General features: G+C 41.0%; 3 protein-coding genes across 10 annotated transcripts in view; 1 reads left to right on the top strand and 2 right to left on the bottom strand.

Moving 5' to 3' along the window:
- The window catches only part of LOC122575607 (octopamine receptor Oamb), a 111,854-nt gene extending 105,313 nt beyond the window's left edge, over window positions 1-6,541 (top strand). For 6 of the 8 annotated variants that reach the window (XM_043744762.1, XM_043744759.1, XM_043744760.1 and 3 more), the window contains 5 exons: window positions 2,637-2,774; window positions 3,039-3,321; window positions 4,272-4,430; window positions 4,610-4,920; window positions 5,209-6,541. In XM_043744762.1, the coding sequence (XP_043600697.1) occupies window positions 2,637-2,774; window positions 3,039-3,321; window positions 4,272-4,430; window positions 4,610-4,920; window positions 5,209-5,326 (1,009 nt within the window). In that variant the 3' untranslated portion in view covers window positions 5,327-6,541. Of the gene's footprint in view, window positions 1-2,636; window positions 2,775-3,038; window positions 3,322-4,271; window positions 4,431-4,609; window positions 4,925-5,208 lie in introns of those variants that run through there. The other 2 variants (XR_006319480.1, XM_043744765.1) reach the window with 2 other exon arrangements.
- A 2,630-nt stretch (window positions 6,542-9,171) lies between these two features.
- On the bottom strand, window positions 9,172-13,678 carry LOC122576113. The gene is made up of 4 exons (XM_043745992.1): window positions 13,602-13,678; window positions 12,574-12,766; window positions 11,493-11,785; window positions 9,172-10,620 (listed from the first exon to the last, which is right to left on the bottom strand). Exons 1-4 carry the CDS (start codon window positions 13,608-13,610, stop codon window positions 10,165-10,167), a joined length of 951 nt encoding a protein of 316 aa, XP_043601927.1. The 5' UTR covers window positions 13,611-13,678; the 3' UTR covers window positions 9,172-10,164.
- Window positions 13,679-24,324: 10,646 nt separating this feature from the next.
- LOC122576083 lies at window positions 24,325-27,761 on the bottom strand. Its single transcript, XM_043745929.1, has 2 exons — window positions 26,926-27,761; window positions 24,325-25,838 (listed from the first exon to the last, which is right to left on the bottom strand). Exons 1-2 carry the CDS (start codon window positions 27,361-27,363, stop codon window positions 24,561-24,563), a joined length of 1,716 nt encoding a protein of 571 aa, XP_043601864.1. The 5' UTR covers window positions 27,364-27,761; the 3' UTR covers window positions 24,325-24,560.
- Window positions 27,762-27,981: the final 220 nt, after the last annotated feature.

Consider the following 27,981-nt stretch of genomic DNA (forward strand, 5'->3'; position numbering starts at 1 on the left):
TTAGAATGGCGTAGGATCTACGTCACAGCGGTAATTGGCAATTCGGCTGATGGAGATTTTGAAAAGAAATTATTTGCGACGAGGAATTCGTAATTACGAATCAAGAGAGTTAAGAGTCGAATTTACGGGAATAGAAATTTGAAAATTTCAAAATTTCGACACTTTGATATCCGAAAGTTAAGATATTTCGACGGTTTGACGGTTCCAAACTATAATATTTCGACGGGTTGACGTTTCAGAGTTTCGAAACTTGTATACCTTTGATACTGCGAATTCAGCTACCTTCCCTATACGTATGTATATTTTCTATATACATGTTTGCTATACTCCTTCTTCGATCGAAAGTACAACTTTGAAAAATTACTAGTCTCCACGATACGATATATATATATATATATAGCAAAGCGAAATGACGCACGTAAGCTTCGCCTTCGATAGTTTCGCTGCATCACGGGAACAGAAATTATCGAGTCGTCGAGCAGGAAGTCTGAATTTTCTGGCAAACGTCGCGTCTATTCTTACCGTGTTATCGCGATCGGCGTGTGCATCAATCCACGCCGGTTTATGCCCGACGTTGCATCTAAATCAACCTCCGAGTAGACGGTTAGCGTTCCATCGTGTGCCAAACGAACCTACATTTCTGGCTGGCAACGTTATCATTTTCACTTGGCTCGCGATATTTCAATCTTTTCCAGCTCAAGCGTAAAATCGTCTCCTTTCGAGAAACGCAGACCGGGAACGAATAACGTATTAAAATTGACGTGGATCGATGCTGTAACAATTATCGTTAGGCAGAGAAAGATAAGGAAAACTAACTGGCAATGTACGTATTTTCTCTCGAAATACATTTCCATGGATAGCTCGCTTGTTATTCTATCGCGTCCAATTTGCTGAGAGTTATCAACTCTCAAATCAGATTGATTTACATATGTTTATGATAAATGGTATGCGGTAGAGTCTGCATTGTGGAAAATATTGGAAAGTGGCAACGTGTGATTCCTTGCGAATCTAATATCTATCGATATACCGCTATGCGTATTTAAATTTTCTTTCTAATTAAAACGAGACACTTTTTCCAATCGTTGTACAAACGTATCGATTCAATGTTGTATAAATTGGATGGTTCGACGACCGTATTTATAAGCGCGTGGAAAGATATTGCGGTATAAAACTGAATTGCTTCGTGTTGTATTTTTGGAAAGGCAGTTACCGATGTTTCTTTCTATTCCACTAGATATACATATACGTTATATCGTACGAAATAATAGGAACATTTGTCGAATCGAACGTGCCGACAAAAATGAAAATTCTTTCCATGGAAATTCGATAGTCGTTATTTATTATATCGAAGGATTTTTCGTCATTTGGAATATAACGAACGAACGAGGACAGTAATAAATTGAAACGATTGGCGAATATTTTTGAATTTTCAAATGCGCCAGACGAGAGCCTGAGTTGAGATGTGGCTTGTCGTATTTTACGAAATATCATTGTAATGTTATCAAACTTTCTTTTCCCTGTGAAATATTTATTATCAATCATAATTGAATTGTCTAGATGATCGTTCGGATCAGAGGTGTACAGTGCTTGGATCCGTGAGCGCGACATGGAATTTCATAGCATAGTTCGTTTCGTTTTTCCAGCGTCGCAGGTGCGATCGAAAGATAAAAGATAAAACGCTCTCTATTCATCGGCATCTATTGTGTCTGTGCCAACAAAGGGGCACAACTTGATCCCTTATCTGATACAAAGAGCAATACCGTAGACAAACAGTAGCTTTATCCATAGACGCGAAGTTTACAAGGCTATCTGCGTGCCAGCGTTCCGTATCTTGTCGCCGCGCCGCGCCATATAGAAAAAGATACGCCAAAGCGAAACTGCAAATTCAATGAAACTCGCTATCGCGCATCGCGTCCTTTTCGATACCACGTTTCCTCTCTCGTCTCTTCCATTCGCTCCTCATCTTCCGACATATTCTATAAATCGAATCGCAGAGAATAACTTGCAACTGTATCAAGTTTTAACGATATATGTGATCCTTTTATTCCAAAATCGTTTAATAACCAGCAATTTGTATGCGATAGACGCCCCTCTTTCCAAGTCGAACGAATTCTACCTGTAAATCTACGATTAATTTCTGACGGCAGTAACGATCTATTTTTCTAACGTTCTAACATCAGATTAAACGGCATTTACAAATCCTTTCTTGACAAAACTCTCGATAATATTCACCATTTCCTGTAATCGATGCGTGACCCATAATGTGATTAACCGTTACCTTACGTAATCTCACAATCTTTCACTCGATATCCTTAAGTTTATAATTTTCAACTGATCGACCGGACCTCGACAAAATTCACCGTTCTCCGATCAATTTCCTGCGCTTCGTCTTCAACCTTCCTAGAAACTCGAGGAAATACCACGACTCGATAAAAGAAAACAAGAAACGACTTGACAAACAGGTGGCTCCATTAAACGCGATTCTCGTCTAATTCTAAGAATGCCCGAGAGAGAGAGAGAGAGAGAGAGAGAGAGAGAGACGAAAGATGCTTCCTTCTCGTAAAACGAAGTTATCCTTCTCCCTTCTTTTGCCCCATCCTCTATGTACGATGAAATTAAACAGTTGTTACTTGCAGCGCGCTCGGCTCTTTCTATATACCAATGCTGGTCATGCTGTTTTTCTACTGGAGGATCTACAACGCAGCCGTCTCCACCACGAAAGCCATTAATCAAGGCTTTCGTACGACAAAGGGCTCGAAAATGCTTGGCTCTAGGTAAATCCAATGTACCATAGCTTCCCCAAGGAATTGAAAAGATGGAGAATCGTGATACGTTGCTACTCTTTCGTCATTTTTGCCGTCATTTCAAACGAGTTCGATCAACAGCGACTTGGCTGCGAGTTTTATCGGGGTTAACCAGCTTCTTCATCTTTCTTGCTTTCCTCTTTTTCTTTCTATTCTTCATCGATCTCTGTTTCGTTAAAAAGGAAAAAAGGAAAAAAAGACACAGCCTCTGGGACTTTGGACGATTGCTTACAGATTCGACGAGCAAAGGTTGACCTTGAGGATTCACCGTGGTCGAGGTAGTGTCCACAACGGGAGTAACAACGGGAGCCCGAGGAGTCCGGAGTCGAATAGCCGTAGCTCGGTGAAAAGGGAAAAGATAAAGATCTCGGTGTCGTATCCGAGCACGGAAACGTTGAATACAAAGTGTAACACTCTCGAGAGGACGCCCTCGAGATGTTCTCAGACCTCCGTGCACTATAGTAACGGGCAAACGCACAGTCAACTGTGTCCCTCCCCCAGGAACACGCATCTCAAGGTAATTCCGCGTATACCACTGTACTGACCTTCTTCAAAGTGGCCTCGGTGTCACTTTTTTTTTATTTAGCGATGGATCATATAGATTGAAACTATCGTATCCTGACAAATAGATCATAGCGCCTTTTAAATACTTGCACGAGTTCTCTTCAATCTCCGATTAAATATAATACTTGTTGCTTCTTCTGCCAGTTTAAAAATAACAATAAATAATAAATAACAAACAATAAATAATATATAATATATAATATATGTTGTCGATAATACATTTATCGTAAGAACGTGCAGGGTGAAGGACTCCCTGTATTCTGTTTCTCTGAGGTAGTTCAAGTCAGAGATACATGCTCGTATATTCGAATTCCCGAATTTAAAAAAATTCCAGATCGATCTCCTCTACCGGTTGGTTTATTCGCCTTCTTTTGGCAGCTATTCAATTTTCTGAAATGTAAATCACGCCACGCGAAAGAGAGAAGCCAAAAGCGTTTACAGAGCGCCATAAATATGCATCAGCGGCAGGATACGCTACGAAATCTCCGGTTCTTTCTACCCTTCACCCTTACCGATAAAAATTCATTACCTTAAAATTCATAATTGTTCTCGTACCTACCGAGTATAGTTTGCCGAAACTATTTGCGCAAAGGAATTCTTACTTTACAAAGAAATTTCTTCTAATTACTTTCGATCGAAATCAGAAATCACAATTAGAAAAAGTCCACAACTAACATCAAATATATTTTTCCTTACTGATGGAATTAGCAAATCCCTTGATTAACATTGTTCTGCTGATTTCTGTCTTGACTATCCTTGTCTGAATCGGTAATTCTTGCAAAAAGCCGATAGAAAGCGAATATAATACTATCGTAAAATCGTGAAATGCTGGTGACAAGTTTCCCTGGAGGAAAACGCCAGAAAAGGTTGTGGTTAAAAGTCGGTTCGATACGTCGGTGACAGGTGAGCGGTATCAACAGGGTTGGCAGCGCCAGGAGACCCAGCAGGCGGAGTAGCTGCGAGAGTCAAACGGGGGATGAGATGTCGTTGCGAGAGCTCAGCCAGGGTCCCGAGGAGAAGCCCAGGGCGATGAAGATGGGAAAGAGGAATATCAAAGCTCAGGTATCCCATTGAATTTTCGAGAAATACTGAAATTAAGTTGAGAGGAAAGGAGACCGGTATATCCTTGCATTGTTGTTCCATTCGCGCTTTACGCGAGTGTTAGAACAAAACAGGTTGAGGAACAGATTTCAAGACTATACGGGAAGCAATTGATGCGTGAAAAATGGTTAACGGTGCAGGTGAAAAGATTCCGGATGGAAACGAAGGCAGCCAAGACACTGGGCATCATCGTCGGCGGATTCATCCTCTGCTGGCTTCCCTTCTTCACGATGTATCTGGTGCGCGCCTTCTGTCCCAATTGTATTCACCCCACGGTGTTTAGCGTGTTATTTTGGCTGGGCTACTGCAATTCCGCGATAAATCCATGTATCTACGCGCTTTTTAGCAAAGACTTCCGATTCGCGTTCAAGAGAATTATTTGCAAATGCTTCTGCAAGCGGCGGGCGAATACTTTGAGACGTGGCAGCGATGGCAGCCAATTAGCCACGAGGTGAGCTTAAACTTAGTTTAAACGATAATATAAATAACACGACCGATCCTTTTCGATCGCGAAAGCCAACGCGTACACATTCCTTGAATAAGACACGTTCTAGCAAACGTGTTACACGCATACCATGTGCATACATGTGAAAAGATGACGCAATTTGTTAGATTTTTATCAAGGAGAAATATAACAGATACATAATGCAAAAAGACCACCTTCCACCTCTTCCGATACAATTTCCAAATGTATTGGCGAAAAAAATGTTCGTTACGATACAGGCGTGTCTGTTGGCAGGAACGACCGGAGTCCCAGCTACTCGATGCACGTGCCTCAACAAGGTGTATCCATCGACGATTCGGACCAAGATCCCAGCTCGGAACCGACGGTGCACTCGCACAGCGAATCAAGATGACTGTAGCGTGCCAGGTGTGGCGCTCAGCGCGTCACCTTCGACCCGACGACCTCGAAAGTAAGGATCCAGTCGTTCTAAATTCGAAAGAATCTCAACGATCCTCGTCGACCATCCGAATCATCCGCACAACGATCCGTGCCGCGGAATCGAGCACGTTCGATCGTTTATCCAGAAACCAGTGTGTTCGCGAGTAATATATATATATATATAATATAATATAATATATATAATATATAATAATATATATATATATATATATATATATATATATATATATATATATATATATATATATATACTAGTAGTAGTTAGTATTCGCGACAAACGGTCGAGCTTCTTCGGTGTCTTACTTCGTTCCGTCAGCGAATGAAATACAAAGAGACGTTTCTTAGGAGATAAAAATTCGCTCAAGCTAGTCGTAAATCGAGACTGAAAACGATAAAATTAACAAAGAAAGAACAAATGGACCGACGAAGGATTCGCTGCCTAGAGATGGCAAACTGTTCATTGTTTTCGTTGGAATAGTTAAATAGGAATTGTGGCGAAGGTCGGAGCGCGAAGAAGAGGAAGAACGACGAGCGCAAGGGAAGCAACGAGGGAGAATCCAGTGTACCATAAACGGATATTAAAAACGCAAGTTTCGTTATCTTTCAAAGTCAACAGCGTCTATTGGCTATCGAAGCTGCCTTTGGCTATCGAGGCTCTCGGCTAACCGTCGCGTCATCGTTGTCACCGTATTATTTCCGTAGATTTTTCACCGTTTCTCGTTGGTTATACGCAATGATGGCGTTTAACGATCGCCTTCACTGAACACGCGACATTCAATGCGTTGCATTCGAATCTTGCTTCAAAAATCATCGATCGTTAACGAGATCATTTTTCAGTCTGTGAAACAAGATGGTGAACGGATTTGAAAGAATTTTGTTTGAACATCCTGTAGCAAGCGTAATCGAGATACGCACGTATGCGCTGTAAAACATAAAGTATGTAAGTGTAAGTGTTGTTACGACAATGCCATTTCAAAAGAACGAAGGTAACTCGCGTTGGAATATTTTGTATGGACAGTTTCGATTCTTTCTCGAACGTATTACGATTGTTCGAGAGGGGACAGAGGAACGTACGAAATCGGCGAGATTCGTCGTATTATGTGATATACGTCTACGATACGTAAGGAAACGAACCGCACGAAAGAATAAATATGCGAATAAAATTCACGATAGTTGACCCCTTTCCTGCAAATTCCTCATTTCGATCCTCCGTCATTTCCGGTTCTTCGCGGAAGAACATGGAACGAGTTCGATGTTTGACGATAAAGTCTCGAATATACCAATTTCTGCAGTTCCACAGTTTGGAAAGTTTAAATTTCGAAAGCTTTGCAATTAAACAATTTTATAGTTGGAAATTGTTAACCTCGTTTCAAATTCGAAAATTTGCGAATTTGAAAGTTTGCAGCCTTAAAGATTCGCAATGTTCAAGTTGGAAAGGTTAAACTTTGCAGCTTCAAGTACTTGAGATCATGCTTTGAGATCCACGAATCAACAAAACCAAAAGTTTAGAAATTAACAAATTTCAACGTTTGGCGATACAAATATTTAGGACGCCACTTCAGCTACTAACAGGTACGTATTTATACGTAAAATATGTATATCGAGAGAGAAATACGTAAATTTACGTATTTCAATTTATCGCTCATCGATATCTTTTTTTTTCCTATTCACATATTTTTCCGCGTGGATCGAAACATATATATATAAAACAGTCATCCAGCAACAGTTGATAAGCTATGGAATCGAAAAAAATAATTTTTGGAATTTTTGTCCGTTCGTTTGTTTGTCCATTTGTATTAGCATCGTATAAAAACTATTGAATGGATTTTGGTGGAATCTTCCCTTCTACGAAGGGAAAGAGGAAACGAAAAGAAAACACTTTATAGAAGCTGAGAAATAGCCTGGAATCCGAGTTACACGCGCTCTCATATTTGACAGAGATCAAGCAACGATGGCTATCGTTTACGTGGTGCTTACTCTGAAATCGAATGTTTTTACAATTTTTACTACTTTTTAATTTAACTAACCGTTAATGCAAAAAATGTATAGATATATCATTTATAAAAATTCATCCGCTTAAAAATTCTGCCGTATATTGATAATTCACGCGAACCAAGTCGCGATCAGAATCTGGTTTTCTGTAAACGAAAAATTCATCGACAGGCTTTAGTGTATTAAATCAATGTTTACTCCTATAATAGACCTATCGTATAGTTTCCTATGGTTCTTTGTAACACATGCATGAAAATGAGGATCCGAATTGAACGGAAACGGAAAGGAGATACGCGGTACACAGCATTAGGTGGGACATGGTAATTTATCGATCTATTCTGAAACCGATGACAATTACGTAACGCGCGTTTGTTCGTCCATGCGTTAAATAATTATTCCAATCGAATCTATTTCAATTTTCGTTCGAAATTGAAAAAAACTACGTTTTTCAATCGCTTGAAATTCTTAATGGTGCGAAAATATGAAAATAAAGGGGAAAGGTAATCGCGGACACGGAGCGAAAGCTGTTTCGGCAAAGACCGCTTAGCGACTTACAAACTAGTCGACGAAGGAGGAGAGAACGAAGAAAGGAACGTGCGTTTTACGATTAAAAGATCGTCGACACGCTCAGTTGTCCGGTCTTTTACCTTTCGTTCGCGTGATCCACGAATTCCTAACCGACGCGACGTAACCGTAGGTCATGGTTGCCATTCGCGAGATACGAGGAAGTTGGAAGAGGCACGGACGTCGAAGAATGTATAAAACGGGTAAAAAACCGTCCCTTTCATTTATCAAGTTGGACGAATTTTATCGGCATTTTTTTTATATCAACTGCTTACTATTTAATTTCCTGCTGTTTAACGATGCAAATACGTACTGTTGAGGTTATTAAATGTATAAAGCGAGAAACGCGTGGATAAATTATAAGGTAGAAAAATATATTTTAAATACAGAAATGAAAAGTACAAGAATGAAATAATAATTTGAGCTGGTCTAGATCCGCACGCTAGCAGTGTTACTCTATAACTGAAAAACCCGAAGCCAAAGTCGGCTATCGACTGTTTATGGTCTGCCTTCGTCCCAGTCTTCGGTGCTTTAGAAAGCTAAAAAGACCAGATGTAGAGTTTTCTTAGAAGTGGTGACCTTCAACACGTACTACGATGTTCACGTTTTGTTAAAAGTGAATATGTACCGTTAGGTGTGTAGGAAAAACGGCTTAATCAAACACGTATCAGAGAATACCTTCGATTTACTTTTTGTCGATCATTGTGGTTATCACTGCCCTGCCGATCGACTGTACGGTAACTACCGAAACACTGTGTACTCTGTAGGGACCGCGCGAAACACCCATCGATAGTTTTATTATGTTTAAAAACCAGAGAAACTAAAGTCGCTGAAAACTCCGCAGTCGAATTAATCGAGTAGTTGTCGTAAATTAATCGTTCCGTGATGCGGTGGATCAAAGCAAATTATTCGTTCGACACGAAATCCCATCGATGGTGGCCCGTAACAGGTCAGCTAGTATCTGGCTGTCCAGTAAATTAACGAATTCACCCAATCAAAGCGATGGCCTGCTTTCGTAAAACGTCCTTTTATAAAAACGGGTTACCTACCCCTGTACGGACGCAACTAGACCAGCTGCAGTTCGTGTTTTATTTTTCATCGCTAAGACAGCGGATTTCTTCGAGACGTTCCTTATTTCGCAGATACACGATGGAAGGGATTTTTTATGAAGTAGTACGAGTCTGTTTACGATGTAACATTTAATTTTTTCTTCAAAGATTTGATTATTCGGTTGTTGGATTACGAGTAAGATTCGTTCCAAAGTGAAAGACCTATTGAAAGACCTATGAAAGACTTAAAAATTACGCAGGTATTAAAAATAAATAAAGAATCGAATGAAACATAAGCCGAAATGAAGTGAAAATGAAAAGTAGACAGATTTATTCGCGTGTAAATTAATTTACTTGCGACGATTAACGAACAAGCAAGTGTGAGAGAAGAGAGAACGAATGCGAATTAAGTTCGTTCTCGTTGGTGTATGACAGACGCGGTTGCGTGGAACGAACTCGAAAGGCATTCATCAAGTTCGATTATCCCCTCACCAATGAAATAACCCCCCCGCCCCCCGCGGCAAGAAACGCGTTTCGTCAGAAATTCCCGATCAAACATCGCGATGCGAAGATTATTCTGCCTTTTTTCTTTTATTATTTTGACAAAGAAGGGAAAAGGTGACTACCAATCGTTAGTAGCTTGTAACGAACGCAATTTCCCTTCCTTGAACATAACATAACAGTTTTTACCTCGATCGACGCGACTGTTAGAAGATGAGATTGGTTACGCTTGAGAAAACCAATCATATGAATATAGGCATGTAGAGGAGGAATTTTTCATGTCTTTAAGTTGCTGATTTTATAGTTTTCTTACGCAGCGCGTAGATTTGTAACGAAAAATTTAGATTTTTCACAGAGTTCAAAAGAATTGTGTGATAAAAGTTCTTTTGTGTTTAGTCCGCACAGATTTAGAAACAAGAATCCCTTTTTCCAATTCTATTTCTATCGCAGGAAAATTATCTTACTCCGTTACCATTTAGTTAGAAATGATTTTTCCTTTTCCAACTTTCGATCGAGCTTCGTTAATTGCGTCGTTCGAAAATCCCAGAGTTCCAAAAGGACGAAATTATAATATTCGAGAACTCTGACGATTCACCGCTCCTTTGCCAAGACGAATCGTACAATTTTCCCAAGCCGATGGTTGCTCGATAAAAAAAAACAACCATCGATCGACTTGATCGGTTGGTTACTTTGCTTGCGGCAGATTGGTGGCCATGACCCTAAACCCATTATGATCTGCCACGTAATGAACCTGTTGCAGAAGCCCGTTTGGATCGATATAGCTATAAGCACCTCTGGTCGTCCCATCCAAAGATCTAGATTCTGTTTTCGCGCTCGAGTCTCCGGTATAACTGTAATCGTATTGGCCTAAAGAATCCTGAGTGTGATGGAGGGCGCTGTGCAGTAGTCTGTACGGTAAAACCGGAAGTACATAGGGCGCTGGAACAGTTACAGGCGTCTGGATGGTGTCCACAGATGATTGTCCTTCGTTCTTGCGTTGTCTATCGGATCGAATGGATGACGATGGCGATGAGGAAATGGTTGTCGAAGGTAATATCTTTGAGAGACTCGGGTCTGGCTTTGGCACCTCGATCCTTTCAGCTTCCGATTTCGACAGCAAGAATGGATTGTTCGGGATTTGCTGAAACGGTATGACGGTTTTAGCGATTTGAAACTTTGCACGTCAATTCATTGAAATTTGAAACAGAGAATTTTCGTCTCGTAAAATAGTAACTGTCGGTTCTTCAACGTTAAAGCTATCGATTAAAAGGATCGTGCAATTTTTACTGAAATACGTCACACGTACAAGATGATAAATAAAGAGATATAAGGTAATCCGCGTGTTTTCAGTGTTTTTTGAAGATAGAACGCTCGAATCCAATGGTTTTCCCAATGGAACAATTATTTTAGAAAAAATTGCACCCAATTGTCGTTTCTACGAAATTAATAGAAAAGTTAATTCTCACGATTAGCTTTCGATGCTCGCGTAATGGTAAAAGATATTTTGTACAAACTGAAATGCAAATTTATAAAACGAATATGTAATCGTATTTTTAAACAGTAAGATTCACCGGTCGTGTTTGCAGCTAGTTTTCCAACCAATAAATTACCGAATTTTATCAAACGTTTCTCATGTTTTGCCTCGAAGCCGGCCAGCCGAACGATATTCGGCTGTATTAACGTGCAACCAACCACTCGCGGAGAACAACAGCCGCGTTAACGTATATTTGCGGGGTTTCGTTCGTGTTTATCTTTGCGCGCGTTATATACATCTTATTATGATCGCGGTGAATGTAGCATGTACGAGTACGTAGCAACGAGTAGTATCAAGCAAAATTTATAAAAATTAGTTAATAGTAAAGAAAAACAATCGGAGTGCGCTATTAATTACGTACACTTGATCTTTTCAGAACGTACTTTCCTCGATCGTTTCTAAGAAAACACGGAATAGTTTCGCGTCGAATTTTCATAGTTTTTATTCTTCGCCTTAAAACGTATTGAACGTGCACTCACTGCGATTTCACGAACAGCTAAATTTCTCGTGTCATGGTTCGCGAAGCTAAAATAAGGTGGCAGGATCTCGTAAGATAGAATGTTTGACTGATATTTCGATCGATCTGTCAGCTGCGACTCTTGTAGCTCCTCCGAGCGAGACTTCTTCTTCGCTTGCGGCTTGTCCTGAATCGCCCGAACGTCGTTTTTCGGCGGCTGTGGCAAATTACTGGCGCTCACTCTGAACCCATTTTCATCGTCCGCCGTGTAAGTCACTGTTTGCAAAATGCCATTCGAGTCGATATACGAATAACCTAAACGAGCAGAAATTATTATAGAAAATCCACTTGTATACGTGGAAATATACGTTTTGCTACAATGGAATGATATTAGAAAAAGATAAGAAGAAAAAATAAAACGCAATTCGAATGCTGAATAACGTACGTATAGTAAAGTACATTTTTTATTTAGCACTAGAATAGAAAATGAGATAGAGGATCGGTCGTGGTACTTGGTTGGTGGAACGTACGCGATGAAAAGGATGGGGAAAAAGGAAGGAGGCGCGCGTTGCTCAAGAGACTCAAGCAGCAAAGACGGATCTATCGTAGGGGCGTTGGTTGCGTCACATCGATCATCGTAAAGTGCACGTGGGCCATTCTGTCTATCTCGAAACGCTCGAGAAAGCAATGTATGGCATTCGCGTGCTTTCACGAGTCGTCCGACAGATACGAATAAACTATTTTATTTTATTTATAAAAGAAATATAAGGCTATGTAAAAAAAATGCGATGCGATTTTTCTCAATTTCTATGGAAACTACAAAAAACCTCGATACCGTGTTATCAAAAAACAAAAGGGCTAGATCATAATTAGAAAATGATATGGACGAATAAAGTTAAAAGACTCTGCCAACGAATCTTAAACTCGAAAGTATAAAATAGAATCTGTGCGTACAAAAGCTGAGAATGTGAGAAAAATTAGGGACAATTTCAAGACAGTGCTTAAAAACGGGCATGACGACGATAAGATGGTTCGGACGGCATTTACGTGAAATCGCCAACAATCGAAGCAACCTTCGAGCGAAGGTAATCGCGACCACTTACCGCCCTGCGTGATGCCGTTTGAACTGGATTCCGATTTCGCGTGATGGGGTCCCGTGAATGAGTAACGATATCCGCCGGATCCGTCCTGTACGTGGTATTGTCTCAACGGCGTCAGAGATCCTATCGGACCGAGCCAAACGTTCGCGATCGGAGTCGCGCAGATTCGTCCGAAAATCGCACTCAACAGAATCATCTGAAAAAAAGTAACTTGTATGTTTCGTGGATACGGAATAGATGGATCAGTAGATGGACCAGCCGCTTTTACAAAAATACGCCTAAAGGATACGTTATAGGAACAAAGTTCGCTATAAAATTTTGTTGCCTATTTTGTTGACGCTAGGAATTTCTATTCTTATTGTTAATAACTATATAAACCATAGATCCATGTTGCGCGTTCTACCTACTACGATAGAATTGCACGATCTCGACAAGCTGGTCTTGCGATTCACGCGGAACACGGACACTTGCTTCCATGTGATTATGAATTCATCGGATCATCTATCTTCCGTGTTTAATTGTAAAATCATAGAAAAAGATGGAAAAGTAGAAAAATAGAAAAACGCGAGAGCAGAACGGTACACAGCGGAACAAAAATCGAGCAACGGAATTGCAGCGAACGTCGCGTCGATTCCACTCGATCGAAAGAAACCACGGAACGACTAATTAACGATTAACAAGCGATTCGATTAGCGATAGTTTGTCGAGCAACACGACGTTGAACGGGGTGGCAGCATTCCACGCAAACGTTTACCAGCATTTAGTAGGGCGTCTGGCGCGAACACTTGCGCTTCATCCACCAATTTTCGACCCCGATCGCAGTCGTAGTCGTCGTCGCTTACTCGCACGCTTTCCACGATTGTTTTATTTCCACGATATTTACGAAAGATTTACATGTAAAAAATTCCACTTGAGATGAATCCTGTGGAAAAGCACAGACAGATACTTGACAAGGAAAGAAAGTAAAACTTATGGCCGATCGTTCCGCCCGTAAGTAAAATCGAGAACAAATATATGCATAATGCACTCACGAGTATCATGTTCGTGGTATGCAGAGCAGGTCGTGAAGAATCGGTCTCGGCAAGAGGTAAATCCCGGCACGGCGTGGCTCGGCTAACGGTTACGTTACGAGAGTGTAAGCAGCGGCGCACGTCTTCTTATATAGCCTGGCGTACGCCGTGTCTCCCACCATGTAGACGCGTTGGTCAGGGCCCTACTACGAGCTCCTACAGGATGCTACGGGGTCCTATAGGTCCCTGTGGGACACCGTCGGCGAACCAGCTCGAAGCATTCGCGGCCATCGCAACACAAATCACCCCGAGTTCGATTTCCAGGCCGATAAATCAATGTTTATTGGCTATGGTAGGAGGCGTCGATCTCGCGCGCATTCCAGCCCGGGGATGCTCGTTTTCTAGACCGGATGCCATTCCAACGCCACCTTTTGAACCCGAGTCGGCTCGAGTTTCCTTCGATGTCGAGGCAGCGGCGTCGTTAATCCATGCTCCATCCTCCGGTCGATGGGTGGACAATGGTCCAACGAGATTGCTTGCTTACGTAGCGGAAACTCGACCATCGACTCGAACATGATTTAGTTTTAGCACACTGTTCTTCCATGTTTTGCGATTCGAAACGATCCAAGCTTCGATATCGGTTTTCAACGGTGGATTCCATCGTTCCTATTACCTGCTATTTTGTTCCTTCTTTACGTTTGTCTTATTTATTATCTGTCCTATCGCTGATCCTGAGGATCGAATATGTACGAGTATTTTGCGATAACACGATCGCAGGGTGAAAATTCTTCTTTTCTTATTCCGATAATAGGGATAAGTCCAACTATGTCATTGGTACCATACAGAGGATGCCTGATTATTACCTATCACACGCTATCCAAACAGTTTATTTATTTCCTTGTACAATATATACACGTATATACGCGTCTATAGGTAAAAAATAGGGAAAACTGCAAACGATCGTCAACCTTCTTAAACGAGCAGCGACTCTCGCGTTCGTTGAGTCGTTTTGGACAAAAGTCGCACATTCTGCAAAGCCGAGCTCTTCCGCCCGTAGCAGAAACTACCATAACTCGTCAGGCACTAGTCGAAGAATTCTCTGAATTCCGCTGCGTGAAACAAATTTACCTCGACTCGTTTATTTCTTCAATGGCTATTTCCACCTATTTAAAAAATAGCCAACGTCTCGCTTCTCCTCTCTGCTTTCAGAAAACAACTATCCAGAATGCGAAACGGTCCAACTTTGTTAAGCGACCCGCGGGTCACAGCTGGAGCGGCAAGATGGCTAGTCGTGTAACGATGCGCCACGTCAGGCACTAGACGCGCTTCTCGAAGTAGCCTTCTCGGCTTCCAACTCGCTTTCCAACCGCCCGTTCTTGCTGTTTCGCCTATGCGCGTTGTCCGTACAGCTGCACGTTCCGTGCACGATGACCGTACGACGGCCATTCGATGCCGGCAACCACGTTTAGTGGCAATGTCAAAAGCGACGCGAGCCGCCCACGTGGTCCCGCAATGAAAAATCCTTCGTCGGCCACTCGTTGCCCGGACGCGAGTCGTGAGTTACGCCTTTACGATGGAATTGATGAACTCGTTGCGCTCCCTTTGCGTCCGTCGCATTGGCCGTGTCGAGCATAAATTTCCTACCTCGCCAGGCTTTAACTTTAAGTCCAGTCATATCCTCTGGTTCCGTTTCTTTATTTCTTCCTTCCGCGCGCCGTCTTTTGATTTTATATCAAGCTTGATCGCGAATTAAATGGTAAAATTTCTTTTTTTCTTAATATCATACATCTAACGAGCCTGGTTTGTTCGCCAGTTGGTTAGTCAGTTGTAGCAGTCAGTGTATGCAAATTGAAATTTTTATGAACGCAACTAAACGAGTTGGACTTGAACAGAGAGTCGATCGCTCGTCGTGTTGCTTCTAGCGCAAGAACGTGTCATTCTGCAGAAGGAGAAGTTTACAAAAGACATTATTAATTTTCGAAAGATCAAGATGTCTCAATCAGTCCAAGTTCAGACAGTTCAAAAGAAATTGTCCCTCTGGCCGTGGTAAGCAGCTTCCGAAATTATGAGCTTGCAAAGATCGGGTCGACGTCTTTATTGCGCGACGGTACGTGTTTCTCTCGTAAAACTCTCCTCCAGAAATACATAATCCTTATGCTGCGTGCTTTTTAACGATCATTTTTTCCCTTCCTACCGTCCTATCTGTTGCTCCATCCACCTAGCCCCTCCTCTCTCTCTCTCTTTCTCTCTCTCTCTCTCTCTCTCTCTCTCTCTCTCTCTCTCTCTGTCTCGTTCTTTCGATGCAACGTACCACCGCATGTGGACACGTGGGCAATTGCGTGCATACAACGTCGCGCAAAAGTCTCTCACGCCGTACGCCCTATTGCACGTACGTGTTAAAGTGTTCAAGTAAAGGAAGCTCAGAAGAAAAATGAACAGAAACAGGTGCGTTTGTTTCTAAAAACCAGATAAGTAGAAGATCCGGAGGATTTTGTGGTGAAAAATTTCTATTAAAAATGGTTCATTTTATCCGTAACTTTGTAAAATTATAATTTTTACTCACCATCAGTTACTATTTCTCCTTCAGGTCGCTTAATGAAATACGACATTTCTTTTCCACGAAATCGCACATTTTTCGATATTTTTCTTCGATCGAACGATCGATTCGGATGTAAATACAAAAAATATCACGAATCGTCTATCCTGTGCGGAACCACGAATTCATTTCACCCGCTAAATATCGTAACGAGTACTCGTCTTTCAATATTTTTGATATTTTTGCGCTTAGCGAGTACGTTTACACTTTCAAATGTCTCACAAGTACATAAAAATAGTCCGCTTAATAAACTACTAGTTAATAAAAGTAGATACATAAATATCCGCAATCCGATAAAACTCGCGTAATTCATAATTACCTTTTAGCACAAAGTTAACAACGATTGAGACTTTTGTACGTTACTGTGTACGCGACTGTAGGGACCTGTTGGTCGGCACCGCGGCTATCGTAATGAAAAATTCGCCAGGTGAAAATTACGAGCGGCCCTCGTAAAAGCTCGGCATAAATAACGTGGGGGGAGATCGTGACATAAGGGCAAACGCGCGGTTTCAGTTCGAACCTGGAACAAAAGAAAAAGAGAGAGAATAGCGGTAGCTCGTCTCTTTAAACGTACCCCAGACCACCGTTCCTGTCGATCTCGATACGAACCTACGTTTAAGCTTTTTTCCTCGATTTTATAAACCACCTCCGATTACAAAACCAGACGATTCCTTCGGTCGAAATAAATAACTATACGAAATAAATATCAAATACAGAATATTCGTAAATATTCGTAAAATATTCGTAAAGTAGTACGATAAGTGGGAAAACTAAGTTTCTATGTATTTTATTTTTCACCCACGTAATTCTATTTACGTACAACCGTCGCTGCAAAGGGAAATTAAGACCTGAAAGTACATAGTTACTCGCATCAAGTAAAGAACTCTCTTACGAAAAGTTGGAAAATTTTGCCAAGGTCTGGTAGGACGCCTCTGATATTCATTTGGTAAAATACGCGAAAGGTTGGTCGGAAATTCTGGACCAGCCTTTGCTTATCTAAAACCTGCTGGAATACGACATGACGACGTGTACGTACAGAGAATGTAGTACAGAAAATAACACACGTCTTTCTTCGCAATTGCGCGATACGATACCATTTCCGAACGTTCCAACCTGGCAACTTTGTCTAAAACGACTTTCTTCCAACAAGTTCTAGAGAACATTTATAAAGATAAAATAATAATGGGGTTAGGTGAAGCACGATAATTACTTTACGAATTCGTCAAAAGGTGCCGTGTTGAAAGGTGATTGTTTCGTAAATTCTTCTCCTCTTATAAGCCAACATTTTTCATACTCTATTCCCGAATCATTATCACTTTAAATATCCATCGACACGTTTTTCGTATCTATTTTATCGTATTTCGTAAATATCCATTACGATTTTAAAAATCCATCGACGCATATTTTATATCAACATCGTTCGCGTTTCGCTTGATTCTATTCAAATATTTTTCCGCACGGTTCTTCCAACATTGTTATTTCATAAATCCAGCAAAAGTAGCCTTTATTCGGTGCTTCTAACCTCCTAGCTCCTACTATTTCGTCAACTTGCAAAGTATTTTTCTTACACGTTTCCCATCTCTTGCATCGATATCCACATTGGTCAACTGAAAACGCGACAAAATTTTGCGAAAATATTTTCCGTAACGGTTGATTTTAACGCTACTCGATCGTACAGCGAACGATTACCATTTCACTGTATACGTTTGAGATTCAGATGGAAGAAGATTATTTCTGTGCTAAAGATCATTGCCAAATTACGAAGATCCTTGAAAAACATGCCATCCTCAGTTGAGAATCTGCGGAGGAAATGAACAATGCGCTAAGCGTAGAATTGGAGCTTCCTTATCGAGCAGCAATGTCAGAATTTATGGCGTATTATTCGGAATAATCGTAAATCATGGTGCAAAAGCGCAAAGGACGATGAGAGGCTGGCTGTTGAAAGCGAATCGTCGAAAAATATTCGTACGACCAGCGTTGTTGTACCGGTCTTCCCGTAAATCAGCCGGTTTTTCGACGTGGCCATCCGGCTTCTGTGCCTGTGCAGAAACCGGTGATCGATTCGTATTCGGTATTCGTATTCGGTATTCGTATTCGTAATCAGCCAAAATTGACGTCGACCCCGGAGGAAAATAAAGGGACAAAAAGAAAAAAAAGAAAAAAGAAGAAAGTTCATTCCACCGTAAAAGGTTTTACTGCGGCGTATAAATATTACTGCTGCGTTCCTCTTGCGTAAGTATAGTCATTTTTTTGAGCCGCGAACCGCCTAAAGAAAGGGAAAGGGTTCGAAAGGTTCATCGTAACACGGTGTCGAAGGAATGTTGCTCCTTTTAGTTGCATCGCTCGTTCGTTTGTTTCCGATAATGCAAATAGCAAAGTCGACGTTTGCGTCTAAATAATAAAAGAAAGCAGAACTAGAAGAGGTGAAAAATGGAGGGACACAGAGGGAAGTAGGAGAAGAGCAAGAAAGTTGGACAGGAGACCAAATTGTAGAAGAAAGAAGGAAGAGAGAAACAGAAGAGAGGAGGAAAAGGATAAGGGAATCCAAATACAACAGATACTACAGAAACATAACCAAAGATGAGATGCCAAAGTACTTGGAAGGGAGGATGAAGTGGAAGGACAGGAAAATTATAGCCAGATTCAGGTGTGGAAACGAGACCAAAGCGAAGGAACACTGGAAAGAGGAGGGAGAAAAAAGGTGCAGATTATGCGGAAGGGAAGAAGAGGCATGTAATAGAAGAATGTGAAATAACGGGAGGACCAAAAGACATGGAGAAAATACTGAATAAGAATGGAGAAGGACTAACAGAATTAAAGGCAATAATAGAGAAGAGAAGGACAAGGGCAATACAAGACGGGGAGGAAGGACAAGAAGGTAGCACAGCAAGGAGGCAAAAGACCAAAGGACAATAATGTGTAGTCATAAGTTGCAATAGTTTGTAGTCATTAGTTTTAGCGACTAGAGATAAGAATATGCTAAGGAGTGCAATACAATAAATGTAAGAAATGTAATTCGAAAGTTCGTCCAAAACCGAAAGGCACGGACTAAAATAAATAATAATAATAATAATAATAAAAGAAAGCAGGAAAAGTTCTTCTTGCTGGTTTGGACGTGAAGCTCGAGTTAACATTCAAAGTAAAAGGAAGAGGCGTGAGATCGATGGATCTTAATTGATCGGCGAACAGGCTAAGCACAGCCCTGTGGTTTATCGAGTTTAGAGGCTTCTAAACGTGGTCGGCGGTGAAGAAAAGTTCGCCTGGATAGTCGGCCAATCAGCAAATGGTGATCTCGGTTCGGACGTTAGTTCTTCCTTGTAGTACACACGATCGTACACGAGACTAGATTCACGATCGAGTTCACGGCAGTCGTGCATTCTCTCTGTTTATCGCTGTTCCACCTCCGCAACCCTAATTACAGGGTTGTTTAGCGTTATCTAATCGATTTGCACGATCGTCTGCTGGAAAATCAAGGTAAAAACTGAATATCGATGTAAACGTCCAACGAGACTGTGCGAATTTCAATTTTAATCGTTATGTTTTAATCGCGATACTTTATACCGATATACTTGATGACGTCGAAAGATGTTTAATCGAAAGATTAAAAATTGTGCGTAAAATTAAACGAAATAAAGTGATTTCAGATTTTGTTGATCTATTGTGCCACGTGTATTGCGCTTGTGCTTGGTCGTTGGTGTCTTTCCCCGATATTTACGTATATTGTATTTTTGAATACAAAGTCTTTTCGTTTAGCGATTCAAAGATGAGAGCTTGATAAGAGCGTTATTTCATGTAATTACGAAACGAATTAAAATTATTTTGCTTGGTATGTATATCGTTGTATCGCCGCATCTACAACGCACATGTATATCGTGTATTGTGTCCATTTTGAATTGCATATTCCTTTACATCCTTCGGAATAGCGAAGAAACGAATAGCGATTTCCATTGAAAACAAATAAATAAATATATATATACTAAAATTATATCTGTCATAATTTACGCAAGCGTAATATTCCATAACATGCATCCTAATATAAACATTCAAAAGTTTTCCGTATAACCGTATCGAGGAAAGACTAAATATGTATACTTGTAGTTTGAGAGTGGAAAGACAGGTTGGTTTCGCGATCTATCGACGAATCGATCGATCCTGCTCCACATCGTTTCCCAACCAACTTGCAGATTCGATCGACTAAAGGATTCGCGTCGAGCACCTCCTACGAATTGCGTGGGCGTCGTTATCAGACGGAAAGGGCACGAACACGACTTTAAGTTAATATTGCTTCTCCGATAATGGATTAATTGCAAGTAGAACCGAGGATCAACTTCCTGCTTCGCGATATCTCTCGGCGAAAATAGAAATCGAGTACTTGCTCGTTATTACAGCAACGTAGAGCTAAATCCCTGCTTAAATAAAACTACAAGTTTCTTACGGGCACGTTTCACTTTTCCAACGTATAGCACGCAGTAAAAAATATCCGTGGTGGTTCAACTTTCGAAATTAGAGCATCTCTGGTTCTGAAATATTATCAAATAGACGAGTAAAAACGAGAAAACAGGGCGAAATGAATATTTCGAACAACTTCGTTTAAAGTCCACTCTTACGCTTTTATGCTTTAAACATTTGTCTGTTGAAAAAACTCGGTGAAATAATTCGCTCCACGCTCTAAAATTCCATTTCTATTCTCGATTTCAAATTACGAATTCTTTTGAAAGTACAGAAATATGCCTATTCGGAAAGGATACGATTTAAAAAAATTCACAGCTGAATGCGCGCGTTTGAATCGGTGTTTTTTTTTTTTTTTGCAAAACAAGAGGAACTTGTTTGGCGAAAGGTCAAGATTCGTGGCGACACCGTTATTACGCTTCCCGTTGTCGAACTACGAATTATCCGGTCACGGTCGCGTATGCGTAACATACGCTGAGCATTTTATCAGTGAAACTGGCTGGATGTTTGTATTATCTCGAGCGCGAATCGTCGTTCCTTTCCGCCTTCGTCGTGTTGAATCGTTCGCAGCCCCGTGCCGTGCCGTAAACTAACAGTATCCGGTCGCAGAAAAATGGTGACACGCGCGCCAACGTTGCTCTCTTCCGTTCTACGCTTCCGCTTAAAAAGCTAATACACAAAACTATACTTATAGCACAACAGTGGGAATAAAACAAAACATACGTGCATGTATGTGTTGAAACTTGGGTTACACCAAAGTAATTCGTAGAGTTAATTATTCAAATTTTTTTAAACAATTTTATGGAAGAAGACCATAGAACTGTATGCGATTAAGCGTAATTTTATTTCACTGCAGGATAACGACGCGAAGTATCGTTTCTCGGTACAGGGCTGACAATTACCACAAAACATAGCTACAAGTTTCTTACAAGTCGTTACGTTCTTTCATGGTCTCGCAGTATGCGTCATTTATCTTAGATGTTTGCGCCTGCTTCTACCACACATTCTCCAATTCTCCATGCACCCTTAAATTCCAATTACAATTACAATTTCCTACATATTACGAGTCGGTATAATCATTTCGAAAACACGATCAAACTACAGATAATGCTACATATAATGATTTCGTTTTACACGAGAGCCTTTCATCCCATATTACACGTTGCAGCTAGCAGCAGGATGAACCGATTGTTTTCTTATCTGAAACTCCCAAGGGAACGTTTCCATAGCAGCGTCGAATGTTTTCATTGCAAATATGGCGCGGCCATCATCCAAGATCGACCACAAGATCGTTCTCACGTAGGACGAAATAAACCGACCATCGCGAAAAACGAATATTCGGATAAACGTTGTTCCACGATATTCAAATACCGTCACTTGCTAAAGCATCGGAATCAGAAAATAAAAGTTCAAATATTCTGCTGCATACTATGTATATTTGTTTGGAATCTGGGAAAAGGTCGATCGATAATTTATTGACACGTTTACGAACAAGTGCATGTAACTTGGTTAAAATTCATACGTAATTTACATCAGATTCTTTCAATTCAGGATACTAATGTTGAACATTTTCGTTCGAGTTTGCTATATTCGTTTCTTTTTACACAAGCACAGATACATACGTATAACGAGGAACGTATTATTATCATCGTAAAGAGATCAACTCGTTTGTAGATTTTTTAAAAACTCGTTACTTTCGAAACTTTTGCATCTTATATCGATTGCGTACAAAAACGAATAAAGTATCGATCAAGTTACTATAGCGTACAAATATTTCCAAATAGAAAAGCAGATAAAACGAATTGCAATGTAGAAAGTACTGAAAAATTAAAAGTTAAAATGTAGCTACTTGAATCGTTTGTAAAAATCCTATTCTACGATGGAACAGTGCACAACTGCGACATAACTTGCTTGGGATAATTTAACGATGAATTGATGTGGAAAAATGTAAAACAATTTACATTTCTGCAAGTTCGTATAGCAAGCTAAATCGGCCTATTAATAACATGTTAATAGATATGCTGATAATACCGATGAAATATGTAAAATGTCTAGCAAAAGAGCTGTATAAAATAAAAAATAGGATTGAGAAAAATAAGATCGAAGGATGTGAGAATTATCGGAAAATGAAACTTGTTCGTCACGAGTCACGATACGCCCACGCGCGCGCGGACAAGCGCGACGCGTATTAAGAGATACGTTCAGCCGCCTCTAATCGCGCCGCTCATCTGGCTCGAGTTCCTTCACCCTGACCGTGCACTTGACTTGGCTGGAAGGTGATCCGGATTCTTTGGCTTTTTTCCATCGGCTCGACTCTCTCCTCCGCTATCGCTCCTTCGAAAATCAACTTTATTCGAAAATAACTTTTCCATTTTACAAGGGTATTGTTAAATGTACGAATCTCACGGATAACATCTATTACACGCTGTTCGAACTTTTGCGCCAATGTTTTCGCTAAGTTCTTTCCTCGCCGTTCCTTTAGATAGCCACGCAGCAAGTAATCGGGAGCCGAAATGTAATTCGACAGAGTAAATCTCTTACGTCGCAGCTCTAACATATACAAAGTGTAAACGTGAAATCAAACGAACAAGCGAGTACGACGATACGCGGTCAGACATCTGAAAAGTCAGACTGATAACTAACACTGCTACAAGTTTATTTATCGCGATAAAGTGACACAAGGGATGGAAAATGCCAATGTAAATTGTACTTAACTGTTTCTACCTTTACCTTTCAGCGGTTTCCGATTTTGATTCTACTTTCTCTAACTTGATAAATTTTACTCGATAAAGTTATACAAAATGTTTATATTTAATATAAAAATATGTTGGATAATAAACTCTCGTCTCTCCCTATCCTGCAACGACTGGATGGAAAACGGTCCATGGAATTCATCGAGAAACTGGGAAGAAAGGGACTGGGAAGACGTTCGTAGATAGCCGGGGCTAATCCGACGTTTCATTGGACACGCGCGCTGCTTTAATGCTGTAATATATTCCGGATAATGGGAAGCTGAATAGCGTTCAAGGCCAAGGGTATACGGCGCATTTCCCACGGTGAACAACGGTGACCGTGACAAACGCGCCACTACGTTTTCATCACCGCGCCGCGCCGTCCAGGGAATCCTTTCTGATTCAATACGCTAAAAACAAGCAAACGCGATAATCTGCTGTTATTTTCTAATCGGTCGATAAGGGTGTGATAATTTATCAGTTAGTTTACACGTTCACTATATCGCTTTAAACCTGCTTTATATTGGCTAGTTTCTCACGTTCAGTTTGTAATTTTTAAATACTTTACGCGCAACTTGCCCGAGATTACATTTCGATCGAGTCTTAATCTTCGTCATTCGATCAACCGATCGTTAACTCGTTAACGAGACAATCCTATTTTTCTAATTTCATACGTATAACAGGCTGGTTATTCAACAGCTCGTTGAATTATATCTAAATATCCGAATATATTGTTTCCCTCTTAAGATTTCTGTCGAGAGTCGAAAGATAAAAAAGCCATTTTTTCTTTTTTCATTTTCTTTTTCTTTAACTCACAAATACAAAATGTTTGAAACTGGAAAACTTTCCAATTCGATCTGAAATACGTCCAAATTTCGATATAAGCTCGTTCGAAAGAGGTAGACAAGGGATGCGAAGGATCAGAAAGCAGGAACGAAAAACTATTTTACGCACGAGAAATCATTTTTATTGTCAAGCATGAAAAACGATCGATCGTTAAAACGACGCTAAGTAGAGCGAAAAGGCGACAAAGTGTAAAAAGACGCAATAAGCGCCGGTAGAATCAGCCATAGATCGATCGTCGAACCATACTCTCGCTTTCTGTTCGCCAGCACCGACGACCGATCTAATTTCTACTCGTTTCGCGGATCAGTTCGTTTTGATCAACACCTTTTTCCTTTTTCATTCATTTTCACGAAGAATCTAACGAAGATAAATCGGTACAACGTTGACAACGGGATGAAGCTGAGCAATGGGTGTAGCCTTAACTAGCCACGCAGGTTCGATATTCACCTTGGAATCGCCATGAATCTGACTGATCCCATGACTGGAAACGGATGTAGTAACCGTAGCTGTAGCCAGATCAGCTTCCTTGGCAATTGGTATCACAGAAACAGCCTCTTTACGGATTCCAAGAGTAGTAATTGGTACGTTCTTCTTCTCGACAGCTACGGGAATACTTTCTTTAGCAACGACACTTGGAATACCGGGGATAGCTACATCTCCGTCGGTGATTTTCCATGGTCCATGAATCTGACTGACACCGTGACTAGAGATGGACGTGGTTACGGACGCGGTGCCAATTTCATCTGCTGGGATAACAGGTACAGCTTGCTCGGCGATGACAGGCACCGCAGCAGCAGTTCCCCTAGAGACGATGGTAGAAGCAATATCATTAGCCGGCGGAGAAGATCGGACGATGGTCAATAGCTCTGGGTTTATCTTAACCGCATTTTTGGGCCTGGGTCCCTCGATTCCCAATTGCTTGTGCAATTCTATGCGGTTCTCGTGATAGGTAGGCGCGCGAGCGAGCACTGGCAACCCTTCCAATATGGTCTGCACTGGCAGGATCGGCTGCAGGTCAACCGGTTTCGCCTTGGCCTCGCCTTCCGCCAGGTCCAACCGCGCGCTGCTGTGCACTTGAACTTGACTCTGATGCGAGGTCGCCAGCGGAATGCCGTTGCTCAACAACAGAGGTTGCGACACAATCTGTGGCGAATCTTGCCCGCCATCCTTATCCTTATCCTCATCCTTATCAAAATTTTCAGATTGCCCATTCCGATTAGCGTTATTTTCATTAGAATCCAGGTTTGAATCCTCCAAGCTGCGTCTTCTGCGACTAAACGTCGAAGATGCTTTGCCTGCGCTCCTGGCTAGGATGATGCCAGTCGTTTCGCTGTTGGAATTTTCATCCGAAGGAATATTCGTCGCGGCTACACGGAATCCGTTCTCATCGGCGACGTAGAAGGCTGATTGAAGAATTCCATTGGCGTCCACATAGCTGTAGGAACCACGAAAAACTCCATCGGCGTCTTTGATTTCTTCTTTCGCGGATGGCCCACCGGCGTAGCTGTAAGCATGTTCACCTGTCCTCGTGTTCTGGAAATGGTTGAACACTGGAACAGGGCTGGACAAGTACGCGTACGGGACCAGGTTCAGACGCGCTCCTGAAGCTAGGCTCAGAGCCAGTATCAGCGGAATCTGAAAAAAAAAAAAACGGTGAATGATCAGCGTAGAAAATCGGAATATTTTATTGGAATAATTTACTTAATTAATAATATTCGATTACTCGCAGTTGAATTTTCTCGCCTTTTCCATTAAAGTACAATAATTCAAATTTCTCGAAATTATTTTGTATCGGCAACTGAAAATATCTACGTTTGTAGAGATTCAAAACGTATCATGCACAACGACAGTGGTCGTTTAACTTTCAACAACGTAATCATCAAAACATCGATCGTGACCAGTACAAGTACTCGCGTTCTAATAGGTGTCCGAGTTTGCGTTAATTACAAAAAGACATAGCCATCCGTTTAGTCAAATTAACTTGCAAGTCTTATTACTTATTTTTATAGTTGAGAGTTCAGATATACGTACTATCGTATTATAATTGCCCATGCGTTAACAGGATTATGTAACATATAGCAGGGTTCCAGAAGATTTGAAAATTGCTGTTTCATAAGCGAAGAGAATTTTCACCAGTGATAAGGAAAATCTGAGAATTAGCATTACATACCGGACGAATTTTAACGTCTAACAAGCAACTGCGATTAGACAGAAAAAATTAAATCTTCTCAATAACTAAGTATTGATCATTAAAAAAAGAAAAAAGTATTAATAATTAAGGGATAATAATTAATATTCGTAACGTTATTCGTCGGTCACAATGACAGAATAATAACAGAAATCGGAATTTCTATAACGTTGTTCTTATATCAACGATCTGATATTCAAAGGTATGTTCCACCCCTATTTAACGAATGAAAAGAAAGATATCAGAAGCGAAAAGCTACAACCTCTATCCTCGCGTCGTTGATCTTCGTATTACGATACCCAATTACCGTAACTCTCGACGAAAATCCAAATAATACAATTTCCCAATAACAAACCAGCTCAGCCCTCGTAAAAAAACCATTCTCTATCCTCGAGCCCTCTCTTTTGAAAATTTCAACGCTCTCATATTTAATCGCCGGATTAATCTGATCTACCAAATCCATCGAATTAATAATAACTTAATCGATCATTCGCCTAACGAAAGATTAGAAGATAATAAGAGGGTGTCACTTACCAGTGATTGCATCGTGCGATCGGTTAGCGTATTCCCTGTGCGAACCTCCTTGCTCGACGAGGGACTGTTCAGGCTGTGCACCTTGCTTCCGATCTGGTTTTGACTTATATACACAGAGTCAGAGGGGAAGACCGAGTCGGCGCGGCGCGACGGTGTCTTCGAACCAGGAACCGGCGGAATCGTCGAAGGACAGGCGGATCCGTTCACCGAATCCCTCGATCCGGAATCCGGCATCTTTCGCCACGCCCTCCGCTTCTTCTTCTTCTTCTTCTTCTTCCTCTTCTGCATCAATTGCCCGTTTATTTGCTCGCGTCTCGTTTTCTCACCGCTTCGGCCAAGGACTAGATCCGCGTTTTCTGTAATGGGATATCGGAGACTGCGGATACCAATGCTTTGCTCGATTGTTTGTCGAAAAGAATGGAATTTGTTTGAGATCATCCTTTAAGACTAAAACTATTGGCGAGCAAAGTAAAAAAATTGTATGAAAGAAATTGAAAAAGAAAAGTGGAAGTGGCGCAAACATGTACGTACTGCAAGCAGAAAAACAACATTTTATCTAGAAAACTTCTAAGAGAAAAATTACAAACTGGTTATATTATTTATTCTGGTGATTCTAGCGTTAAAAGAAAAGTCAATATGTTGCTATATATTATATTTTAATTCTAGCACGAGTGTTAGATTAGAATATTTTAGAAAAGTAGCTTGCTACCCAATCCGTTTCACACTTTTACCTATTCTTGGATTTATCTTACTCCAACACTATGAGTAGAGTACTTTTTTTAACAGTTTCATCAAGTACGTATACAAGCTACTTTATGAATCGATAGCTTTCCAAACGTAATAGGACGCGTGATTACGTTTCTCGATGGCTCTCGTCTTTCGTTCTCGGCAACAACTCGACCATCCTTGGTCCTGTTATCTTACAGCACGATAAAATTGTTCGGCTACCGCGGCCTTTCCCCGGTTATCCGGGAATCCTCCCTTGTCGCGATAAAGTCGCCATGCCAAGGCTACTACTCACAATGACCCGGACGTGGCCGGACAAATGATCGAACG

The sequence above is a fragment of the Bombus pyrosoma genome, linkage group LG15, assembly GCF_014825855.1.
Source record: "Bombus pyrosoma isolate SC7728 linkage group LG15, ASM1482585v1, whole genome shotgun sequence".
Taxonomy (NCBI): Eukaryota; Metazoa; Arthropoda; class Insecta; order Hymenoptera; family Apidae; genus Bombus; species Bombus pyrosoma.

Bases quoted from the DNA above. Each gene is read 5' to 3' on its own strand.
- LOC122576083 (XM_043745929.1), bottom strand. From the start codon at position 27,363: ATGATCTCAAACAAATTCCATTCTTTTCGACAAACAATCGAGCAAAGC. The intron at 25,839-26,925 runs GTAAGTGACACC...TTTTTTTTTCAG, and splicing joins ATCGCACGATGCAATCACTG to ATTCCGCTGATACTGGCTCT.
- LOC122576113 (XM_043745992.1), bottom strand. The intron at 11,786-12,573 runs GTAAGTGGTCGC...CTGCTCGTTTAG, and splicing joins AAACGGCATCACGCAGGGCG to GTTATTCGTATATCGACTCG. The intron at 10,621-11,492 runs GTGAGTGCACGT...ATACCGTTTCAG, and splicing joins TAGCTGTTCGTGAAATCGCA to CAAATCCCGAACAATCCATT.